The 20,066-nt window shown below is 40.2% G+C and overlaps 1 protein-coding gene across 9 annotated transcripts in view; it reads right to left on the bottom strand.

Moving 5' to 3' along the window:
- Positions 1-6,255: 6,255 nt before the first annotated feature.
- Positions 6,256-20,066, bottom strand: part of prrc2b (proline-rich coiled-coil 2B) — a 47,778-nt gene continuing 33,967 nt past the window's right edge. For 7 of the 9 annotated variants that reach the window (XM_061699234.1, XM_061699232.1, XM_061699236.1 and 4 more), the window contains 9 exons: positions 17,083-17,275; positions 16,904-17,001; positions 16,708-16,826; positions 16,355-16,595; positions 16,095-16,259; positions 14,902-14,981; positions 14,737-14,821; positions 14,368-14,577; positions 6,256-8,650 (listed from right to left, as the gene is read on the bottom strand). In XM_061699234.1, the coding sequence (XP_061555218.1) occupies positions 8,483-8,650; positions 14,368-14,577; positions 14,737-14,821; positions 14,902-14,981; positions 16,095-16,259; positions 16,355-16,595; positions 16,708-16,826; positions 16,904-17,001; positions 17,083-17,275 (1,359 nt within the window). In that variant the 3' untranslated portion in view covers positions 6,256-8,482. Of the gene's footprint in view, positions 8,651-9,899; positions 9,955-14,343; positions 14,578-14,736; positions 14,822-14,901; positions 14,982-16,094; positions 16,260-16,354; positions 16,596-16,707; positions 16,827-16,903; positions 17,002-17,082; positions 17,276-20,066 lie in introns of all 9 variants that reach the window. The other 2 variants (XM_061699238.1, XM_061699239.1) reach the window with 2 other exon arrangements.

The following is a 20,066-nucleotide window of genomic DNA, read 5'->3' as shown; positions in this document are numbered from 1 at the left end:
CTGAAGCTGACGTTGTTAACCCGAGCCACGACTGATCTTGTATGGAATTCTTTGGATGAACGCTCCTATTTTTTGGGCAAAATTTCAAGCCGACTGCCCTTCCTGACGCAACCCTCTGCATTTATCCGGGCTTGGGACCGGCCTCCAGTTTGCACTGGCTTGTAGCCCCCATAGGGCTGCATTGATTATTATGATATTGATGATGATTATTATTGTTTTATTTTTTTAATAAATAAAAAAGGCATTGCAGTATTCAAATGTATATAAAAATGCCAATGCAATCATTTGTAAAATATATATATATATATATATATATATGTATATATATATATATATATAAAGAAAACAAAACAATTATCAAAAAGTTGTAACATTTATTTTTTAATATGTATAAAAACATATTTGTACTTGGTTTTAAAAATCACATTTAAAAAGTTATAAAAATAATTGAAAAATTCCAAAAAGATTATACAAAATTATGAAAATGGTAAGGCATTTTCTTCTGAATAAAAATGAAAAAGTACAAGGAAAATAAGTGTCACTACAATGTAATAAATCCTTTACTGGCCATATCAAGTGGGAACAATTATCTTTATAAAGACAGAATGCTTTATACTTGGTCTTGTATTTTTATTGTATTAATTATTTTTTTATATTTATTAATGGTTTTTTTTTTAAATCTGTTTTATTCAGCTGCATGGCCTTGCAGAATGGTGGATCTGTATGCCTTTGTGCTGCAACAGTTTTGCTTTGCAACAGGAGAGTTTAAAATATTCCCTCTGCTTATTTTTTAATTTTTTAAATTATTCTGTTGTTTTTGAAAAAGCAGCCGAATAGAAACGGATATTAGGGGACAGACTGGACAAGGGGAATAGGGGTGAGAACCACAGCAGAACAATAGGGAGACAGTCTACATATTTGAACACAAGTAAGATTACAACAGTCAAATCGTGGTCTTATTTGTGGATGGGGAGCGAGGGTGGGGGATACACCAGGTGAGGACATGCAGGCCAAGCGTGCTGGGACGCCCCACAGAAGGGTGTATGATGCATTAAAACTGGAGGACCAGCAGAGCAGAGAATGATTGGGTGGGGTTTGTTGGGGGTTATTAATTGGATTGACAACCAGTTCAGGGTGTACCATGTCTCTCGCCCAAAGTCAGTTGGCCTAGGCGCCAGCACACCCGCAACAACAGTGGGAATAAGCGGTTCAGAAAATGGAGAGATGGATGGATATTAATGGTATTGCTGTCATTGTTGTAGTGAGCTGAACATAATGTTTTGTGACTGTCCTAAATCTTGAATCTGCTATTTTCTAACTTCCATCCATCCTTTTTCTGAGCCGCTTATCCTCACAAGGATCGCAGCTATCTTCGGGTAGGAGGCGGGGCATACCCCGAATTGGTTGCCAGCCAATGGCAGGGCACATATAAACAAACAACCATTCGCACTCACATTCACACCTACGGGCAATTTAGAGTCTTTAATTAACCTACCATGCACGTTTTTGGGATCCGGGAGGAAACCGGAGTGCCCGGAGAAAACCCACGGAAGCACGGGGAGAACATGCAAACTCCACACAGGCTGGGCCGGGGATTGAACCCCGGTCTTCTGAACTGTGAGGCAGACGCTCTAACCAGTTGTCCACCATGCCACCTATTTTGTAACTTAAAAGTCACATTTACTGACTATACAACTTTTGAAGGAGTAACACAAGGAGAACAAATACTTATGTTTACACAAACAGAAATGTAAAGTCATGCATGAAATGTAAATCATTTGAATGAGAGGCGATGCGGTGAGCTAGTTCCACACGTAGACGTCATGTTTTTCCTTCTTGTTGGAGGTCACCACTTACAAGACATCTCGGAGGCGGCGTCGCTGTTCCTTCGAGTGCATATTGGCGACCGGCACATCTCGGACTGCGCGTCGTCGGCCAGGTGAGCGCGCCCCCAGCGGTAGCCGGGTTTGGAGGCCTGCCTTCCGGACCAAGCCCGAGGCTTCGGATTCATCTGACAAAGAAACCTCCATTAATGGATGAGACGCTTCACTGTTGCACGGTCAGGCTTGTTCTGTATGCCCTTATTGTTACCTCTGCGAAGTACACATTTTAAAAGACCAGAGGTTATGTTTTGATTGACGTCACTCTGTCAGTAGGTTGGTTAGTCACTTTACCAGCTAGTCTGTTTGATAAAGACACTCTCAGCAGATATCCGTTTTGTTTCTAAATACAGTAAATATGTTTGAAGTGCTCAAAACATATGTAAAGACATAACAATATAGTGCTGAATTGTTAAGCTATAACATATTTTTCACCGTTTCAATTTTCCCGATTTTGTGGGTGGGGCTAAAACACAGCCCTGCGATGAGTGACGTTTTGTTTGGCTATGCTGCTCAGTTGTGAGTTAGCTGTGCCCGTTTACCACTCCAGTGTGCAGTTAGCAAGTTAACGATGGCTCCACCCCGAAAAGGTGTCTTCGCCAGATGCCTCAATTTACTAAACAGCTCGGTGGTGTTTTTTTTAAGCTCCCAAAAATTAGGAAATAAAAAACCGATGGATTGACTTTTTAAAGACACACGCAGATGGCGAGCTGAACATCAACACCACCAGCCAACTCTGCAGTGCGCATTTTACGACGTATAGTTGATTGAGGACTCTAAATTGCCCATAGGTGTGAATGTGAGTGCGAATGATTGTTTGTTTCTATGTGCCCTGCGATTGGCTGGACAACCATTCGCACTCACATTCACATCATCACTGAGTGGGAACTGAACCCACGCTGCCTGTACCAAAGTCAGGCGAGTGTACCACTACACCATCAGTGAGAGAGTGTGAGTGAGAGAGTGTGTGTGTGTGTGTGTGTGTGTGTGAGAGAGAGAGAGAGAGAGAGAGAGAGAGAGAGAGAGAGAGAGAGAGAGAGAGAGAGAGAGAGAGAGAGAGAGAGAGAGAGAGAGAGAGAGAGAGAGAGAGCGAGAGAGAGAGAGCGAGTGAGAGAGAGCGAGAGAGAGAGAGAGGCCTCGCCTGTGTGGAGTTTGCATGTTCTCCCCGTGCCTGCGTGGGTTTTCTCTGGGCACTCCGGTTTCCTCCCACATCCCAAAATGCTAGGTTAATTGAAAACTCTAAATTGCCCGTAGATGTGAATGTGACTGTGAACGGTTGTTTGTTTGTATGTACCCTGGTATTGGCTGGCAACCAGTTCAGGGTGTACCCCGCCTCCTGCCCGATGATAGCTCGGATAGGTTCCAGCACGCCCGCGACCCAAGTGAGGAGAAGCGGCTCAGAAAATGAATGGATGGATATGTATATATTATATATAATAATATATATTAATTTATTTCCAAGTCTTTTGTCTTCATGTCATAGCATGTATGCATGTGCTTTGTTCCGCTCACAGTCGTGTACAGTGCTGTATATGTAGATTTCAGCTTCTATGTGTTGCCATGGAAATCTAATCTGCCCAAGGCCTTCAGAATCGCAAGTTCTGGCGTCAACCAAGTAACACACACACACCATTGAAATGGTCTAACCAATCAGATTTTAGATCCATCACTCTGCGCTGTCACGCAGGCTGAGTCACATTGGTATTTTTCTTGTCCTCCGATTGCTTCAGCTAAATAGCCCTCTGATTGGTTGAAGCTGAATATGTATTGTTGTACATTATTTTTTGCGACGTGATGGTGTGATTAAGATGTGGATTAGGTCACTACAGGTCCCAGACTCACCGCCCGCCACTGATATACAGGAGATAGTAGTTTTAGGAATAATAAATATGAGTATGTGTTTGTATTGCAAACTGTCAAATCTACCTGAACAAAAACAGATGTGTTCATGTGAAGATTCTCCACGCGCTCTGACAAGTGATTCAACCACTCCACATGATCACTCAGCGACTGAGAAAGATCACTGTCGCCCTGCACACAAAATAATATCACATATATCACATAATATTACAACTAATACCATACTACACGCATATGGTCTGCCTCACTCACCATAGACAAGTTGTCCTTGAGCTCAACGGCAGCCAGGCGGATGTGCTCCAGTTTGTCAATCTGCTCTTTAAGGCGGTCGTCCAGCTCCTGCATCATCATCAGGCTTTCGTCGGCTCTCATGGCCACCATAGCCATGCTTTCTTACACCGCAACACCCTGTTAACCTGTTTATTATTGTATATCAGCAGTGACTCTTAAAGAGTGGTACGCATCCCTCTAGTGGTATGTGACAGAATTACTGAATTCAATATTTAAACTGTGCATAATGGTACAGCAGTTTAAATCTTTTATTTTTTTAAAAACCTGTAGTAGGTAATTATGTTTTGCAAGTCTTTTTCACCCAAGCCACTACTACAGGAGATGACACATTGCTGATTAAGCACATCAGCTCCTCTAAAATATTGCTGTATTTTTCAGCATTTGATTTATTTATATTTTCTGAATGCCTGATTCATTTCCCAAACCGGCCCACTTACTAGCGCTTTGAAAATTTTACCTATCAATGGGTTTAGCGCGGCCCCTTGTCTTTTTTTTGGGGGGGGGGGGGGGGAAGCTCACTAAACATATTGTTTTGCATTTCTGAAGCAGAAACTAATCATACAATAATTGTTGTGAATGAACAAAACCTCTTTCTGAGGTTTCGCTGCCCAACAAGGTGCCTCACGTAAAATAAATGAAGTTCAGCAACGTCTGAGCAATGCATGCACAAAACGCAGCAATGAGAGTGATTTTACAACTGCCTCTTCCAAAGCATCAATCTTTTTTCCGAACTGGATGTCCTTCAAAACAGAAAAAAAAAGTAGAATCATCACATTCTACGTCATAACAAAGCCATGTTTTTTGTTGTTGTAATACTGAATTACAGCCTAGGGGGCGACAGAAATGACAGATTATAGCTTTAACTCCAATAAGGTATATTTGTTAGGTTAGGTCAGGTGCAGTTTAGTTGCATTTAACTTTTAAGTACATGTGTATTTAAGAACAACAAGACAAATTTGTACATTTTAAAACAATTTCATTCTGACATTTTTTGAAAGAGAAACAACCTTTTTGGGAAAAGTCAAGTTACTTAAATGTTGCACCAGACCAAAAAACAAAACAAAGGAAAGGATCGGATTTGCACAACAAACAGTAACTTTGTAGTGTCAACTAAGGACAGTATGGTTAAACTCTTGGAGCTTGTTTAAAAAAGACATACAGTAAAAACATATATATATCTATATATAATTTTAGTGGTTCTGAGATTGAGAGTGCTTGAGCACCCCAAAAACGGGCTGGAAACGCCTATGACAAGTTTGATCAAATGCTCTCGCACCACGGGCCTTCGGTTGGACGCCACTGTTTCGAAGACTTTGTGTATCTCGGCACTGCTTCTTCTAAATCAGTCCACAGTGACATTGATGCTGAACAGCACTCTTATGAGCTGTTCCAAATAAATTGTCCTTCCTACCTAGCTAAATGTAAGCATTCAAATGGCCCTCGTCTATCAGAGTTGGTCACATAGGCAAACTCATCTTCTGTCACTGCCATGTTTTCAAAGGCTGTTACAAAACTTCATTTGTTTTAAGTGTGAGGAATATTTTGGGGGGTGGGGAGAACTATCGTGACGACGAAATGTAGAACATGTTTTTTGCGTTGTGGGCTAAGGAGCAACCAAGCATCGACGTTTTATAACGAGGCCAAATGTTTTGCAAGTTTTTAGCAAAAATAATCATGGGGTTTAAATAAGAGTTAATACATATAGTTCCGGAGTTGGTCCAACAGAAGGCTAATTAAAAACGTAAATAGTTCGGTTCAAAGCGATGGCAATGCTACCTCCGAGTTATATTTCCATTGGCTCGTAGCTAGCTTATTAACGCCGCGCTGAGGTTTATAATAAAATACCACTTACCGTATTTTAGTGGAATTACACTAAATGCACTTCTCCGAGGTCCCCCTTTCAGTCACAGAATAAAAGTGGGTCTTCGTCCTGACAAGTTTTTTTTTTTAAAACAACCAAAAGAATGTTTGTAATTTGATACTTGTGACGTCTTACACACGAAAAACTCTTGAGTGTTTGGGGTATTACGGTAACAAAAAAAATAAAAATAAAACGACCCTTCATTTTCAAGTTATGTTAAATATACTATAAATAAGTTTATGTTTATATATATATATTTTTTCAAAATTAAAATTTAAGATTTTGAAACAGCACAAGGTCTACCATGACACTGAATGAACTCAAACAAAATAAAAATTACATTATCCAGTCAACAACGGTACATTTTAAGAAATCACGACTGCTTTATTACTTTTTCTTTCAATAAGCTCTTTTTTTCCCTGAAACAAGGGCGAGTAATGACCAAATCTGGAAAGGATAAAACATATCATAGGGTAGGATAAATAGAACGCTGGGATCAGCTGTGTAGAAAGCACTGGTCCTTTTGACACACCAAAAAAAAAAAAAAAAAATTAAATAGTCTTTAAAAGTACAAAAAAAAAGTTAGGTTACCAACATTTTTGGTACGGGTGAGAAAGCGTGGGGCACTTTTTGTAGGGGGAAAAAAAAAACAGAAACACTCCCAAAAATTGGACAAAGTAACATTAATGGGAAGTCCCTTCTGCGAATTTAAAGCAGGGGTGGGGAACTTTCTTTTTACTTTTAGGTTCATGACGAAATGTATTGTCGTTTAAATGTTTGATTACTTTTTTTAAAGGTCCCATATTTTGATAATATAGACCTCCATAGTGACTCTCTAACATGGACTTAGTATAAGTGTCAATTTCATTTTAAAATACACGAGTTGTTATACGAGTGTGCAGAAAAGGCTCCTCTGACAGCTACTTTAGTTTGATCCCAGTTTTGTATCGCTTTGTCCATATTTGATCAAGACTACCCCTTTTCCTCTGATTGGTTGCCTCCTCGTAGAGACCCACTTGAGAGAGCACTTAGGTTTTTTTGACGACGGCTCGGGAGAGGAAAGGGAAGGCGAAGATCTCCGCTAGTGACGTAGATAAGCTCAAGAAATTCAAATGACCTGATTTCAGGCCTCAGCAGAAAAACATCAGAAAGTCTATTGTGTGGACGATTTTAATTAATATTTCATTTTACTGAGGCACCAGAGAGACAATCTTACATCCCAAATACTTGGGATAGATAGTTGGTTTGGTAAAATATGGCTCCTTTAATTACATGTTCATATTTTTTTAATAATTTTTTTTTTTTCTAGAATGCATAGCTGGCCGCAGGTTTCCCACCCTGGCTTTTTTAAGCATTGATATCTCAAAATAAATGTGGGTTTAATCAGTCTCCTCACACACACATTTGTACCACGCCAAGATAAATCCGTTTGTAGTATCATGGTACAGTACAGTTAAACCAGACTCATTGAATTACCCAGCTATGACTTTTGCAAGTGTCCCAAAATTAAAAAAAAAAAAAAAAAAAAAAAAGCTTTCACATTTTTTTCAAAACATTACAAGTCTTTTTTCCACTGTGTTTCACAAAAAAACAACAATGCTCCCCTTTTGTAACGGTTGTGATGGAAATATTACATCATAATTGGACCCTGATTGCTGCATTTATTGCTTGTGCCACATAGAAGCTGGCAGAACTTAATGGGGGTGGACTGAAAACTCTTGAAAAACAAGAGGGAACTTTTGCCTATAGTCTGCCATTTTATCTGAACACGATTTCGTTTTAGTAACAAAAATTCCCTCGCAGGCCTTAATATGGACCCACTTCGCAGTTTGCCCACCTCTGCTTTAAATAATGTGTCCCGTGTAACGTTTTCAGACAATTAGATTTATGACAACTTTCATGTGGAAGCAACATGATTTTTGGGAAAGAGAGGGAAACAAAACAAAAACATCTCACCATTTTGTACAGCAGAGACAAGAGTGTAAAAGCAAACATTTTTTCTTTTCTTTTTAGAAATAACATCTACAAATCTGTACGTGTAGCCACACGTTCATGGCAATTTGACGTCGACATGCAATTTTTTTTTTTTTTTTTTTTTTACTGATATAAAAACCCCATTTCAGATGACGAGCTTGAACCTTTTTTTATCAACAAACCAAAAAAAAAAAAAAAAAAAGGGGGGGGGGTTGGGGTTGGAGTGCCCCAACTGTATTTGAATTGGTTTTAAGTGTCCAAACGACTGTCCATTAACAGGCAGTTGATAGTTTGGCAAAAACGGTGAGCACAAATGAACCATCAAGCAGCCATTTACAGGTGGGGGAGGGGGAAAGTAATAAATTAAAGAGGACCGTGTGGAGATCTTTTAAAAGGCTGTGTCTTATGTATATATTTATATATACAGTATATATATCTCTCTCTCTAGAAGTCTTACATTGTGGTGTGACGTGGTAAGTGTCCGGGTCAACAGGAGGAATTGTTGATGGTGCTTGTTGGAAGGCTCAGACGTTGTGTAAGGAGCTTGCGTGTTTGTAGGCTGGGTGGTGATGACCAGTCTTTTTAAATCTATTTTTTTTAGGTCCAATCTTCACGACTACGCCTTGCCCTCTTCCACTTTCACCCCCTGGGGTTTGATTGTGCCTGTGCGCGGCGGCTTGATGTGCCCAGTGGAGGCGAGGGGCTCCTGGAGCTGGCTGGTCATGCCCCCTATTGGCACCTTGCCCTCGCCCACAGCTTTGCGCACCTCTCGAAGGCTTTTACTCTGCGCCGAGAAGAAGGCAGAGTGAGTAACAAAGCTACTATGTGTGGCACTATTTATTTGCATTCATTTCACAGTAATTAGGTAACAAATACAGCATATATTCAGTGGTAAAACAACAGAATTCAATCTAAACATTCAAGGAAAATATGGTGGAACATTCAAATCACTACGATAATATCGTATAACAAGTATTGTTAGTACTGATACAAGGGTGTTAGTGATGACAAGTCATACAGGAAAATGCTAATAATGACAACAGAACAAGTCAACATTAACACGGTGACCAAAGTGCTACTCAAAATTTTACATTTTAACATTTGAACAACAGTTTCTTATATAGGCAAAACTCAAATTTGTATGAAATATTCCTCTAAAGTAATGCAAAGTTAGTTACGGAAAATGTTGGAATATGAAAAAAAATGTGAGGAAAAAAAAAAGCCTAACATTGCCCAACTGTTAACTTGACCAAAATTCATTTGGATGTCTAAAATCATGATAATTTTTGTGAAACTACACCAAAAAATGTGCAGTGTTGGAATTGGACCTAACGTTTTCTGGAAAATACACATCTTACAGTAGCTCAATCCTTGTAATTAAACCAAATTTTAGATTTAAAAAAAAACAAATATTTGAAATTAAAGTTAAAATACACCTGTAAGGTTCACAAAAGTATGGAATTTAAAGCAAATTTTTTGCAAAGACATCTGTAAAGGTTGCACAAAAGTTTGATTTTCACCCAAATCTTTGGGCATACAACTGTAAAAACATCAGCATTAAATCTACATTTTTGGCAAAGTACATCTGTCAAAGTTCTTCTAGAACTTCAGAATTCACCCAACATTTAACGCCAGTCAAGGAAGACATAACTATCATTTAGGGCTGCAACGAGTATGAGTTTTTCGATGATTGAGGAATTTTGTCTGCCTCGGTGATCTATTTAGCCGATTCACTGCCTGATATTGGTATATACAGTAGCTGCCTGTCATAGGCAGGAATGAGTTAATTGTGAAGCTCAACGGAGCGGATCCTCATCAATCCGAGGAAAGGAGGCGGAAGCGAAGAGCACGTATTTGATTCAAGGAGCCGGAAGATGGCGACGACGGGGGTAAGGCACTATTATAGTTTGCAAACAACCGTTAAACACAACAAAGAAGATGAAGACGGTGATGAAAGACAAATGAGAGACAAAAAAAGAAAATACCAAAAGTGACTGAGCAGAAAGACGAACAACTGTGACGTGTTCACAGACCTTGCAAATTACAACAGCACGTCTTGCAAGCACATCAATCTCGCAATATCTCCGCCTAACATGCACAGAATGCAGCGGAAGACAAAAAAAAAAAAAGAAGTAAATTACCATTAATGTACCTTAGTAGCACAACGTTAGTCCTGCAGAGGACTAAGGTTTCGGTTAATTAGGACTACTGTCGAACGAGTGGCCAGTTTATTACAATGGTGAGAACTACAGTATGTGGGCGACTATAGCGTGACTTCTTACAGGGTGCTTTGTCATGCAAGGAAGGGACAGTTTTGCTCAGTGTAGATCAGTAGTTTAGAACTGTGAGACATATGGCCAGTGTGCTACCATCTGATCTGTATACAAGTGGCTACATTTTTAGTTATCTCCTGTAGGTGGAAAAAAATTATTGCGAGTTATGCATTTGGTACTGGCACGTCTTAAGAGAAGGTTGTGAAACATGGCACAGTTGGTCAGAGAGGACTTTAGAGTAAAACGGGCCCAAACTAAATGAAGGTAGTATTTGTGTTTCTTCTCGAGGTGTCTTCATTTTAATTTAGTTAGTCTGGTCTGTGCTCATAAATGCAGTTATGAACCTACTTATTATGTCACATGCCAAAATGCTAGCTGCTGAAGTTGTAGAAAATAAAGGCTGTTTAGGCCTTTTTAAATTGCCTTGTGTTTTTTATACTTACAAGACATGCCAAGTTTAAACTGAAATCTAATTATATTTGTGTTTTATTTTTATTTGTTTTAAATTGGGTGGCACGGTGTTCAACTGGTTAGAGCATCTGCCTCACAGTTCTGAAGACCGGGGTTCAATCCCCGTCCTCACCTGTGTGGAGTTTGCATGTTCTCCCCGTGTCTTCGTGGGTTTTCCCCGGGCACTCCGGTTTCCTCCCACATCCCAAAAACATGCGTGGTAGGTTGATTGAGGACTCTAAATTGCCCCTAGGTGTGAATGTGAGTGCGAATGGTTGTTTGTTTAAATGTGCCCTGCGATTGGCTGGCAACCAGTTCAGGGTGTACCCCGCCTCCTGCCCGTCGATAGCTGGGATAGGCTCCAGCACTCCTAGTGAGGATAAGTGGCTCAGAAAATGGATGGATGGATGGATGTTTTAAATTGCCTCACTGAAAATGTTTATAGACAAGAAAATACAGTTTGCGGCTCAATGTGAATTTAAGAAATAAAACAGTTAATTATCTAGAAAAGAAAATCAATTGGTCATTTATTTTTTTCTTGTGTATCCATACTTGCTCTAACCAAGCAAAAATATAGTTTATCCAAATACTCGATTTTTTGGTAAGATTTTTAGTAGGATACTCGAATTCTAAAATATTCAATAGCTGCAGCCCCAATATTATTGTTTTTGTGAAAATATGCCTTCTGACACTGTGTTAGGATATTAAACCAAAAATTCTGGAAAATACACCTTCAGCCACAAAAACAAACAAACTGGAATTTGAGCATATTCTTGAGAAAAAATATACCTCTAAAGCTGCACAATTTTTCAAATAATGGTGTGGTTCCTCTGCTATACTTGGGATTCATAATTTGCATGCCCACTATTGCGCAGATTTCTGAGCGATTGTTTTTTTTGCATTTTACCAGGATTCCGACACATTTGAGATTTCAAAATTCCATACATTTCCAGACTTCTCAGTAAAATAAAAATTCAAATAATTTGTGACATTTGAGTAAATACATGTTTTGCAGTCAAAATAGAAAGGTTGACTAAGAATTTATTTTTCTTTGCAATGCCTGAAGGCTTGACTATGACGAGTCATTTCAATTCCATAACTTTCTAAGCGAATGTACACGCTATTCAGTACTCCAGCAAATAGGTTTTCGAGTTTGACAATGTGGAATAATAACCACAGGTATGACGATGAAATCAGTTTTTATAATTACACATATATTCTGTATATTTATATTTGATGGTTGATACAAGCTATCAGGCTGGCAACGCTGTACTCTGACTGGACGGCGACAAAACTGTCGCAAGGTATCACTCAAAACAACAGTTAAGTGTTAAATTTGTGTTTAATTGCTTATTTTGTTGTTTTCTTCACATTGATTTCATCCATCATGTCTGAGAGTTGATTTTAATCTTACAGAGTTGACTCTTTGTGCCTCTTCAGTCACATCATTTTCTCCTCAATTCCTCAGCAACATCCCAGTCAAAGGTGTTGTAATCACCAAACTAAGTGTAGCAAATGATTAAATCACTGTTTTAAATTAGCTAATTTCTGTCCTCAAAATACTTCACATTTAATTATCAGAAAATCTGAATGTGTCTGATTGACAGGTTGTTTGCTCGTATAATCTAATGGCTAAGGGTGCTGCACATTAATTTAGAACAATGTAATGATTTTTTTGACAGGAACAACTTGAGACATTCGAAAGATGTACATTATCAACTGGTAAAATATACCAATGGAATTTTCTGAGCCAATCAAAATCGAGTGTTCACCAAGACCACGGTATAATACGGTGTGCTTTCAGACAAACACTGTAGCTGCGCTTTCAAATGCCTTCCAAAAACGTTTTTTTTTTTTTTTAAATTCGTAATTTATTAATTAAAAAAAAAATAAAAATAGGTCTTATAACAGTCTTGGAAACATGAATGTTTTTCCATACAATAGTTTTAATTTTCAAAACCTTTCCGGACCTGTAAATTCATGAAATCAGATTCCATATTTGCGTAGGTACCCTGCTTTACGGTATATAGGCAAGTACGAATTTAGAGTTGCGCGACTACAGTATAGTACCACGTAGGTCAGCAACGCGCCAGGTAGCACTGAGGTCAACTGGAAGAGATGCTGCGCAATTAAGCAAGAAGACAGAGAAGGTCCCCAACTGATCTCCAGTCATAGTCGTTCCCACAGAGCAGAGAGAATATATGCCTGTGAGTATTGTCGTATGCTCGGTGTTATGTGTTAAGGTAGCAGTTGTTTGAAGGTTTATAATTACCATAACAGTAATGCTAATTTCTGTTAGCCCAACGATGACTTTTCCTATTCAGTAATGCTAATTTCTGTTAGCCCAACGATGGCTTTTCCTATTATGTCAGCATTAAGCTTGCAGATTTTCGGAAGATAAAATTGGTTATTTGGTTGAACATTTTAGTGGTTTTATACACCATTTTTAATTATCTTTTGTTGTATGAGAGTTGTACAATAAAATTCAACTGAGAGTGAAAGGTACAACAGCTTGAAGCAAGCAAGCTTTGCCTCTTATTTGGAGAAGTGAGAGCAAGAGCGAGAACAGGTGCTAAGGACTAAATTAAAAGTGTGTTTAAAGCGTGTTGGAGCTGTAAAACTGTTTAAAAAAAAAAAAAAAAAAAGAAAAACTTTATATGGTCTCTCTATTGCAGATTTTCACCAATTGCGGGTATGTCGGGAATGCATTACCCGCAACAAACGGTTCACTGTCACCGAAAAAAACAGTTACTCCAATGCTACAACCCCAATTCCAATGAAGTTGGGACGTTGTGTTAAACAAATAAAAACAGAACACAATGATTTGCAAATCATGTTCAACCTATATTTAATCGAATACACTATAAAGACAAGATATTTCATGTTCAAACTGATAAACTATTGTTTTTAGCAAATAATCATTAACTTGGAATTTTATGGCTGCAACCCGTTCCAAAAAAGCTGGGACAGGTGGCAAAAAAGACTGAGAAAGTTGAGGAATGCGCATCAAACACCTGTTTGGAACATCCCAAATGTGAACAGACTAATTGGGAACAGGTGGGTGCCATGATTGGGTATAAAAGGAGCTTCCCTGAATTGTGCAGTCATTCACAAGCAAAGATGGGGGGAGGTTCACCTCTTTGTAAACAAGTGCGTGAGAAAATAGTCGAACAGTTTAAGGACAATGATCCCCAACGTACAATTGCAAGGAATTTAGGGATTTCATCATCTACGGTCCATAATATCATCAAAAGGTTCAGAGAATCTGGAGAAACAATTAGTGTCCTCAGTTCCCAAACGTTTATGGAATGTAGTTAAAAGAAAAGGTGATTCAGTCATATTTACAACAAATACTGTATTTTTGTTCATCTACGGCAGCGACGTATAGTGACATATTAGATGGCAGAAAGTATATAATTGACTTGTGTACCCACATTTTGTTACATTTTTGTTTGGTGGTGTGCCGTGAGATTTTTGGAAGGTAAAATATGCGCCTTGGCTCAATAAAGGTTGGGAATTACTGCTGTACAGGGCTAGGTCCTCATCCCCCATACATAGTGGGGGGAAAGTGCATACTTCAAACCCTACCTGAAGAGTATTCATACGTTTTTTGAAGTTCTAGCATTCTCAAATGCATACTACAAACATGTTGAATCAATTTACTATCAATATTACTATACATTGACAGCAGCTTACAGACAACAATGGCATACACAATAAATGCATAGAGATATAAAAGATGAAATGAAATTACCTATATTTACAGTGGGTGGCTCACCTTCATGCCATCCTCGGGCCCCTTGATGGAGAGATCGGGGGCCGAGGGAGGGGTAGAGTGGGAGAGGTCTCGGCCGGGATTGGGGTAAAGGGGGGAGCGGATAATGACGGGTTTGTTGACTTGCATGACTGGTCTCTGGATGGGGCTGGGGAAGGGGCCACTGGTGGTGGGACGCATGTGCATCACCAAGCCGCCCTGAGCTGGTGAGACCTGATGGTCATTGGAGGGTGGTTTTTGAAAGGGTCAGGGGTGGGGAAACAGGAAGGAATAAAAAGAGTTAATCATCCATCATGATGTCCAAATAGTTACAACCTATTATTATTAATTCTAATAAGTTTTCAATATTGAATTCTAAATTAAAAGTTGGACCTGTTGTGTATAATGATGGGTGGGCAATGGTCCAACCGGGCCTCCGGGGCCAGAGGGCTTTCCACTTGGGCTAGCAGATCCAGGCCTGAAGAGGGGGAGTGAAAAATGTTAGATCATACACATTATTTTTAATCATCATTACTGACACAGTTCACCTGCACTCACCTGTAAGAACCCCCAGGCATCCCTGGTGAGTGACTGGGCTTGTCAGAGAACTGAAAACCCTTCATTTCCAACTGGGAGCCCTAAGGATTGACCGCATAAACAGGACAAATGCAAGAAGAAATAGAGATTTACTGCAGCAGAACCTCCCAACTCCAATGCCCCCAAACTTGTACAATTAGGGGTTTTCTGGAAAAAATGCCTCAGAAGTCAAACAAATTTTGGACTTCAAACAGCCATCATCAGTGAGCATCTAAAATAGCAGTCCCCAACCTCTATATGCACCACAGACCAGTTTCAGGTAAAGAAAGAAGTTGGCAGACAGGCATAGACACATAAAAACAAATTAAATATACCGGGTGATTGAAAAGTAACTCCCTAATTTTAAGTACTTGTAATTTATTTCTGAACTATAATTCTTACAAGAAATGAACATGAGAAGAAAGTGTATTGCATGGAGTTTTATTTCGATATGGGCGCCAGCATTAGCCACCAGTTTCTCAAGCCGCCTGGGAACTGCATTAACTGATATTACAAGGTACTCTTGTGGGATGGAAGACATAACTTCTCGTATTCGCCCTTCAAGTTCTTCCAAAGTCGTTGGTTTGGTAGAATAGACAAAATTTAGAAAAATAAAATATTACAACAAAAACAAATTTAGAAAAATATTACAACATATTAATAAATTACAAGTATTTTAAAATAGGGAGTTACTTTTCAATCAACCTGTACAACTCACCATTATGCTCAACGTATTCATTGTAATTAGTGGGAGCCCTGCACTTTTTCTCTTCAGCGAAACTAGTCGCATCGTAATCTTTATTTTCTTTAAAAAAAAATAAAATTTTAAATAAGAAAAATACTCCTAAGGCTTGTTTTTCTTGCTTGGGCTTTATGTGCGGGAGCAGTTTTAAGGGCTTCACTGCTTCATTGGCAACCCTGTTGGTCAACCAGCAATATAAACTCGTAGGACCACCAATATTGTCTTATATTGCTCATGATTTGGCCTTGTGTCCCTTTTTGAAGAAGCTCTCAAAACAAGTTTGTTGATTTAGTCATTTTTGTTAGCTTGCGGGCTTACCCTTTTGAGCGTATTATGTGACCAAATTCAGTTTTTTGAAAGAGGTAAAGACAGATGCACCTGATTTTTAGATATTTTTTTGGGTGTTATATTTGAGTGACGCAGGCAGACACACCTCTCTGCTACCAGGCATAACGGGTTGCGAGCCAGGAGGCATCATCCGTCGCGGCCCTCCCACTGACAGATTCTGGCTTTGCTGCAGCTGAATGGACTGAGGGAGGATGAGGTGTTGCTGGGCGGAGCCATAGCGCAGCTGAGAGGCAGGCAAGGGCATGGTCACCTAGTGAGGAGAAGAAAAAGAAACCTTTAAAGGAATGTTGAATTAATTGTTACTAAAAGTTTAAACATTCCTGCCATTAAAAAAAAAAAACAGACCTGGATGAGTTGAGAGTCCATCAGCTGTGATGATCCGATGCTGGGCCCCTGGTTCAGCTGGCTGTCGTAGACTAGCTGCTGGCTGCCGTTCATGGGCTGATAGTGTGAGCCTGACGAGGACTTGACCATGTCTGAGGGCTGCATGCCGGGGAATGGCGAGTAGGGCCCCTTCAGCGGAGCTCCGCCAGACAGCACCATGGGGCTGGGTTGCGACAGGTTGGGGTGCATGTAAACCTGTGACCTAAACAAAGCAGGGTGACATTATGAGCAAGATGACACACATACAGACAGGCACACACACGCCAACGGACAAAGACACGCACAGACAAACTAGATAAAGCACCACTTGATACCTATAGGGGGGAATAGAGTTGAACATCTCCTGGGACTGAGACACAGGCAGACCTCCTCGAAGACCCAACTGAGCCTGAAGAGACGTATGCAATGAGATGGGAATCTGCTGGGCTGCTGCCTGAACGGATGCACACATCAAACATTAGGACCTTTCAGAGACAATACACAAGTCGGTGATCATGTGTGTCTCCATACTTGTTGGTAGGTCTGCTGCTGAGTCATCGTGGGTGGAACCAAGCGAGGCTGGCTAGGAAAGACGTGACCATCCAAATACAATGGGGGAATATGATTACCTAAAGAAAGGTGAAATGAGGTTATTATTTTTCAAGACACTTTGCAGCATTAAAATATAGGAATATGTCCCCTTGCTGTACCTTGCATGGACATGGAAGGTGCTACGGAGGCCACAGGCATGGGAGGCATGGAGACCCCTCCAAAAGTGCTGTAGCTGACGCCGCTTGAGGAGCCCACACTGCACGGAGGCGGCACTCCCGAGGTCCCTCCACTGGGAGAGCCCTGCTCAGGAAGCGACTGGGAGTTTTCCCATGCCTTACGAGCAGACTCCATCTGAAAACCGAAAAGCATTGCAGGTTCTTAATAGAATGGGACAGCAGAGGCCAGCACTGTGGCCTCAGTAGTGGCACCCCAGTCAACACCTTTAAATTAACCTGGGAACTAATTTAATATAGTAGACCTCAGCGCTCTCTCTCTCTCTCTCTCTCTCTCTCTCTCTCTCTCTCTCTCTACACACACACACAGTGGGGCAAAAAAGTATTTAGTCAGCCACCAATTGTGCAAGTTCTCCCACTTAAGAGAGGCCTATAATTTTCATCATAGGTATACCTCACCTATAAGAGACAAAAATGAGAATAAAAAATATATATACTAGAAAACCACTGTCTGATTTTTAAAGAATTTATCAGCAAATTATGGTGGAAAATAAGTATTTGGTCACCTACAAACAAGCAAGATTTCTGGCTCTCATAGGGCTGTAACAACTTCTTTAGGAGGCTCCTCTGTCCTCCACTGTGGCCAAGACCAAAGAGCTGTCAAAGGACACCAGAAACAAAATTGTAGACCTGCACCAGGCTGGGAAGACTGAATCTGCAATAGGTAAGTAAGCCGCTTGGTGTGAAGAAATCAACTGTTTGAAAATGGAAGACATACAAGACCACTGCTAATCTCCCTTGATGTGGGGCTCCACGCAATATCTCACCCCGTGGGGTCAAAATGATAAGAACGGTGAGCAAAAATTCCAGAACCACACGGGGGGACCTAGTGAATGACCTGCAGAGAGCTGGGACCAAAGTAACAAAGGCTACCATCAGTAACACACTACACTGCCAGGGACTCCAATCCTGCAGTGCCAGACATGTCCCCCTGCTTAAGCCAGTACATGTCCAGGCCCGTCTGAAGTTTGCTCGAGAGCATTTGCATGATCCAGAAAAGGATTGAAAGAATGTCATATGGTCAGATGAAACCAAAATAGTACTTTTTGGTAAAAACTCAACTTGTTGAGTTTGTAGGCGAATGCTGAGTTGCATCCAAAGAACACCATACTTACTGTGAAGCATGGGGGTGGAAACATCATGCTTTGGGGCTGTTTTTCTGCAAAGGGACCAGGATGACTGATGGGAAAGAATGAATTGTGCCATGTATTGTGATATTTTGTGTGAAAACCTCCTTATTGAAGATGAAACGTGGCTGGGTCTTTCAGCATGACAATGACCCCAACCACCCCGCCCACCCACAATGAAGGAGTGGGTTCGTAAGAAGCATTTCAAGGTCCTGGAGTGGCCTGGCCAGTCTTCACATCTCAACCCCATAGAAAATCTTGGGAGGGAGTTGAAAATCTGTGTTGCCCAGCGACAGCCCCAAAACATCACTGCTCTAGAGGAGATCTTCTGCATGGAGGAATGGGCCAAAATACCAGCAAAAGTGTGTGAAAACCTTGTGAAGACTTACAGAAAACGTTTGACCTCTGTTATTGCCAACAAAGGGTATATCACAAAGTACTGAGATGAACTTTTGTTATTGACCAAATACTTATTTTCCACCATAATTTGCTAACAAATTCTTTAAAAATCAGACAATGTGATTTTCTGGATTTCCCCCCCCCCCCCCTCATTTTGTCTCTTAAAGGTGAGGTATACCCATGATGAAAATTAGAGGCCTCTCTCATCTTTTTTAAGTTGCAGAACTTGCACAATTGGTGGCTGACTAAATACTTTTTTGCCCCACTGTATATACACATATATCCTCCTGAGAACCAAGGAAAAAAAGTCATTCAATTTATTTCTGTGATTTCCTGCCTCTTTGGACCTAAAATAACTCACAATTTCGTGTTTTTAAAAAATATTTTTAATTTTGATTTTACAGCATGTCCACTGTAGTTGACAGCAGAACGATTGTATTATAACAAAATTATAACAGGCTGACATGAAAACAAAAATAATCTTTTTTTCCATAAAACAGAACATTTGGCCTGTGTTTCTCTTAAACTGCTAAACAAAAAGGCTATTATATCGTACAGACTTGATCTTTAACATGTTTGTCCTCTCAAGTCAGGAGGCCTAGGTAGCACAGGTTTCAATATGTTAGCTTCTCCTCAGCTTCCTCTTTTCTTCATTAATCAGTTCTTAGCTATGGTACTCCAGGAAGCAGTTTCTCTTCTTTGTAAGGCAGAGGAACATCTTGCAACTGCTGCATCGCATGTATGTTTTCCCCTTGCAACCTTGGTTTCGGCACCTCTCTGCATGGTTGCAGTCTGCCATTTCTGGCATGTGACAGGCCCCATATTTTCTTAACGATGCTTCTGGAATTCTCTTTTTGATGGGTGGCTCTTACTCTTCTTCACTTACCTCACTCTCCTCTTCCCTCTTGTCAGTGTCATCAGGATCTAGGTAGTTCAGCAGGTCATTTGGCTGATGCAGTTTAAAGTCCAGGAACTGTTCAGTTTTTTGCTGATCGGTTAAGCACTTTGCTGTCAGACTTGTATTGGATCCAGGAATTTGTGGTGACAACATCAAAGAAATGAGTAATCACACGCATGGTCCAGTTCTTGATTCTGCTTGCCATGCGATAAAAGCTCAGCATTCAGTCACAGAGGTCCACACCACCCATGTTGTCATTGTACTCCCTAATGACTGCGGGTCTTCTCACTTGGACCTGGATCTGGACTTTGTCTTTATTCGACCAACTGATGCAGTCATCTTCAGGATTTTTCCCATGTGCAGTAGAAGCCATTAAAACTGGCTTGTTGTCAAATCATTTTGTGATTGCTAATTCTGGACTTCTCCTGACTATAATCACTGATGCTCCCCTCCCTTCTCTTTTCAATTTTTTTGTCATCTGGCAA

This window comes from Phycodurus eques, chromosome 15 (assembly GCF_024500275.1).
Source record: "Phycodurus eques isolate BA_2022a chromosome 15, UOR_Pequ_1.1, whole genome shotgun sequence".
NCBI lineage: Eukaryota > Metazoa > Chordata > Actinopteri > Syngnathiformes > Syngnathidae > Phycodurus > Phycodurus eques.
The sequence above is the reverse complement of the archived record's forward strand: the minus strand, read 5'-3'. Positions and strand labels throughout refer to the sequence as shown.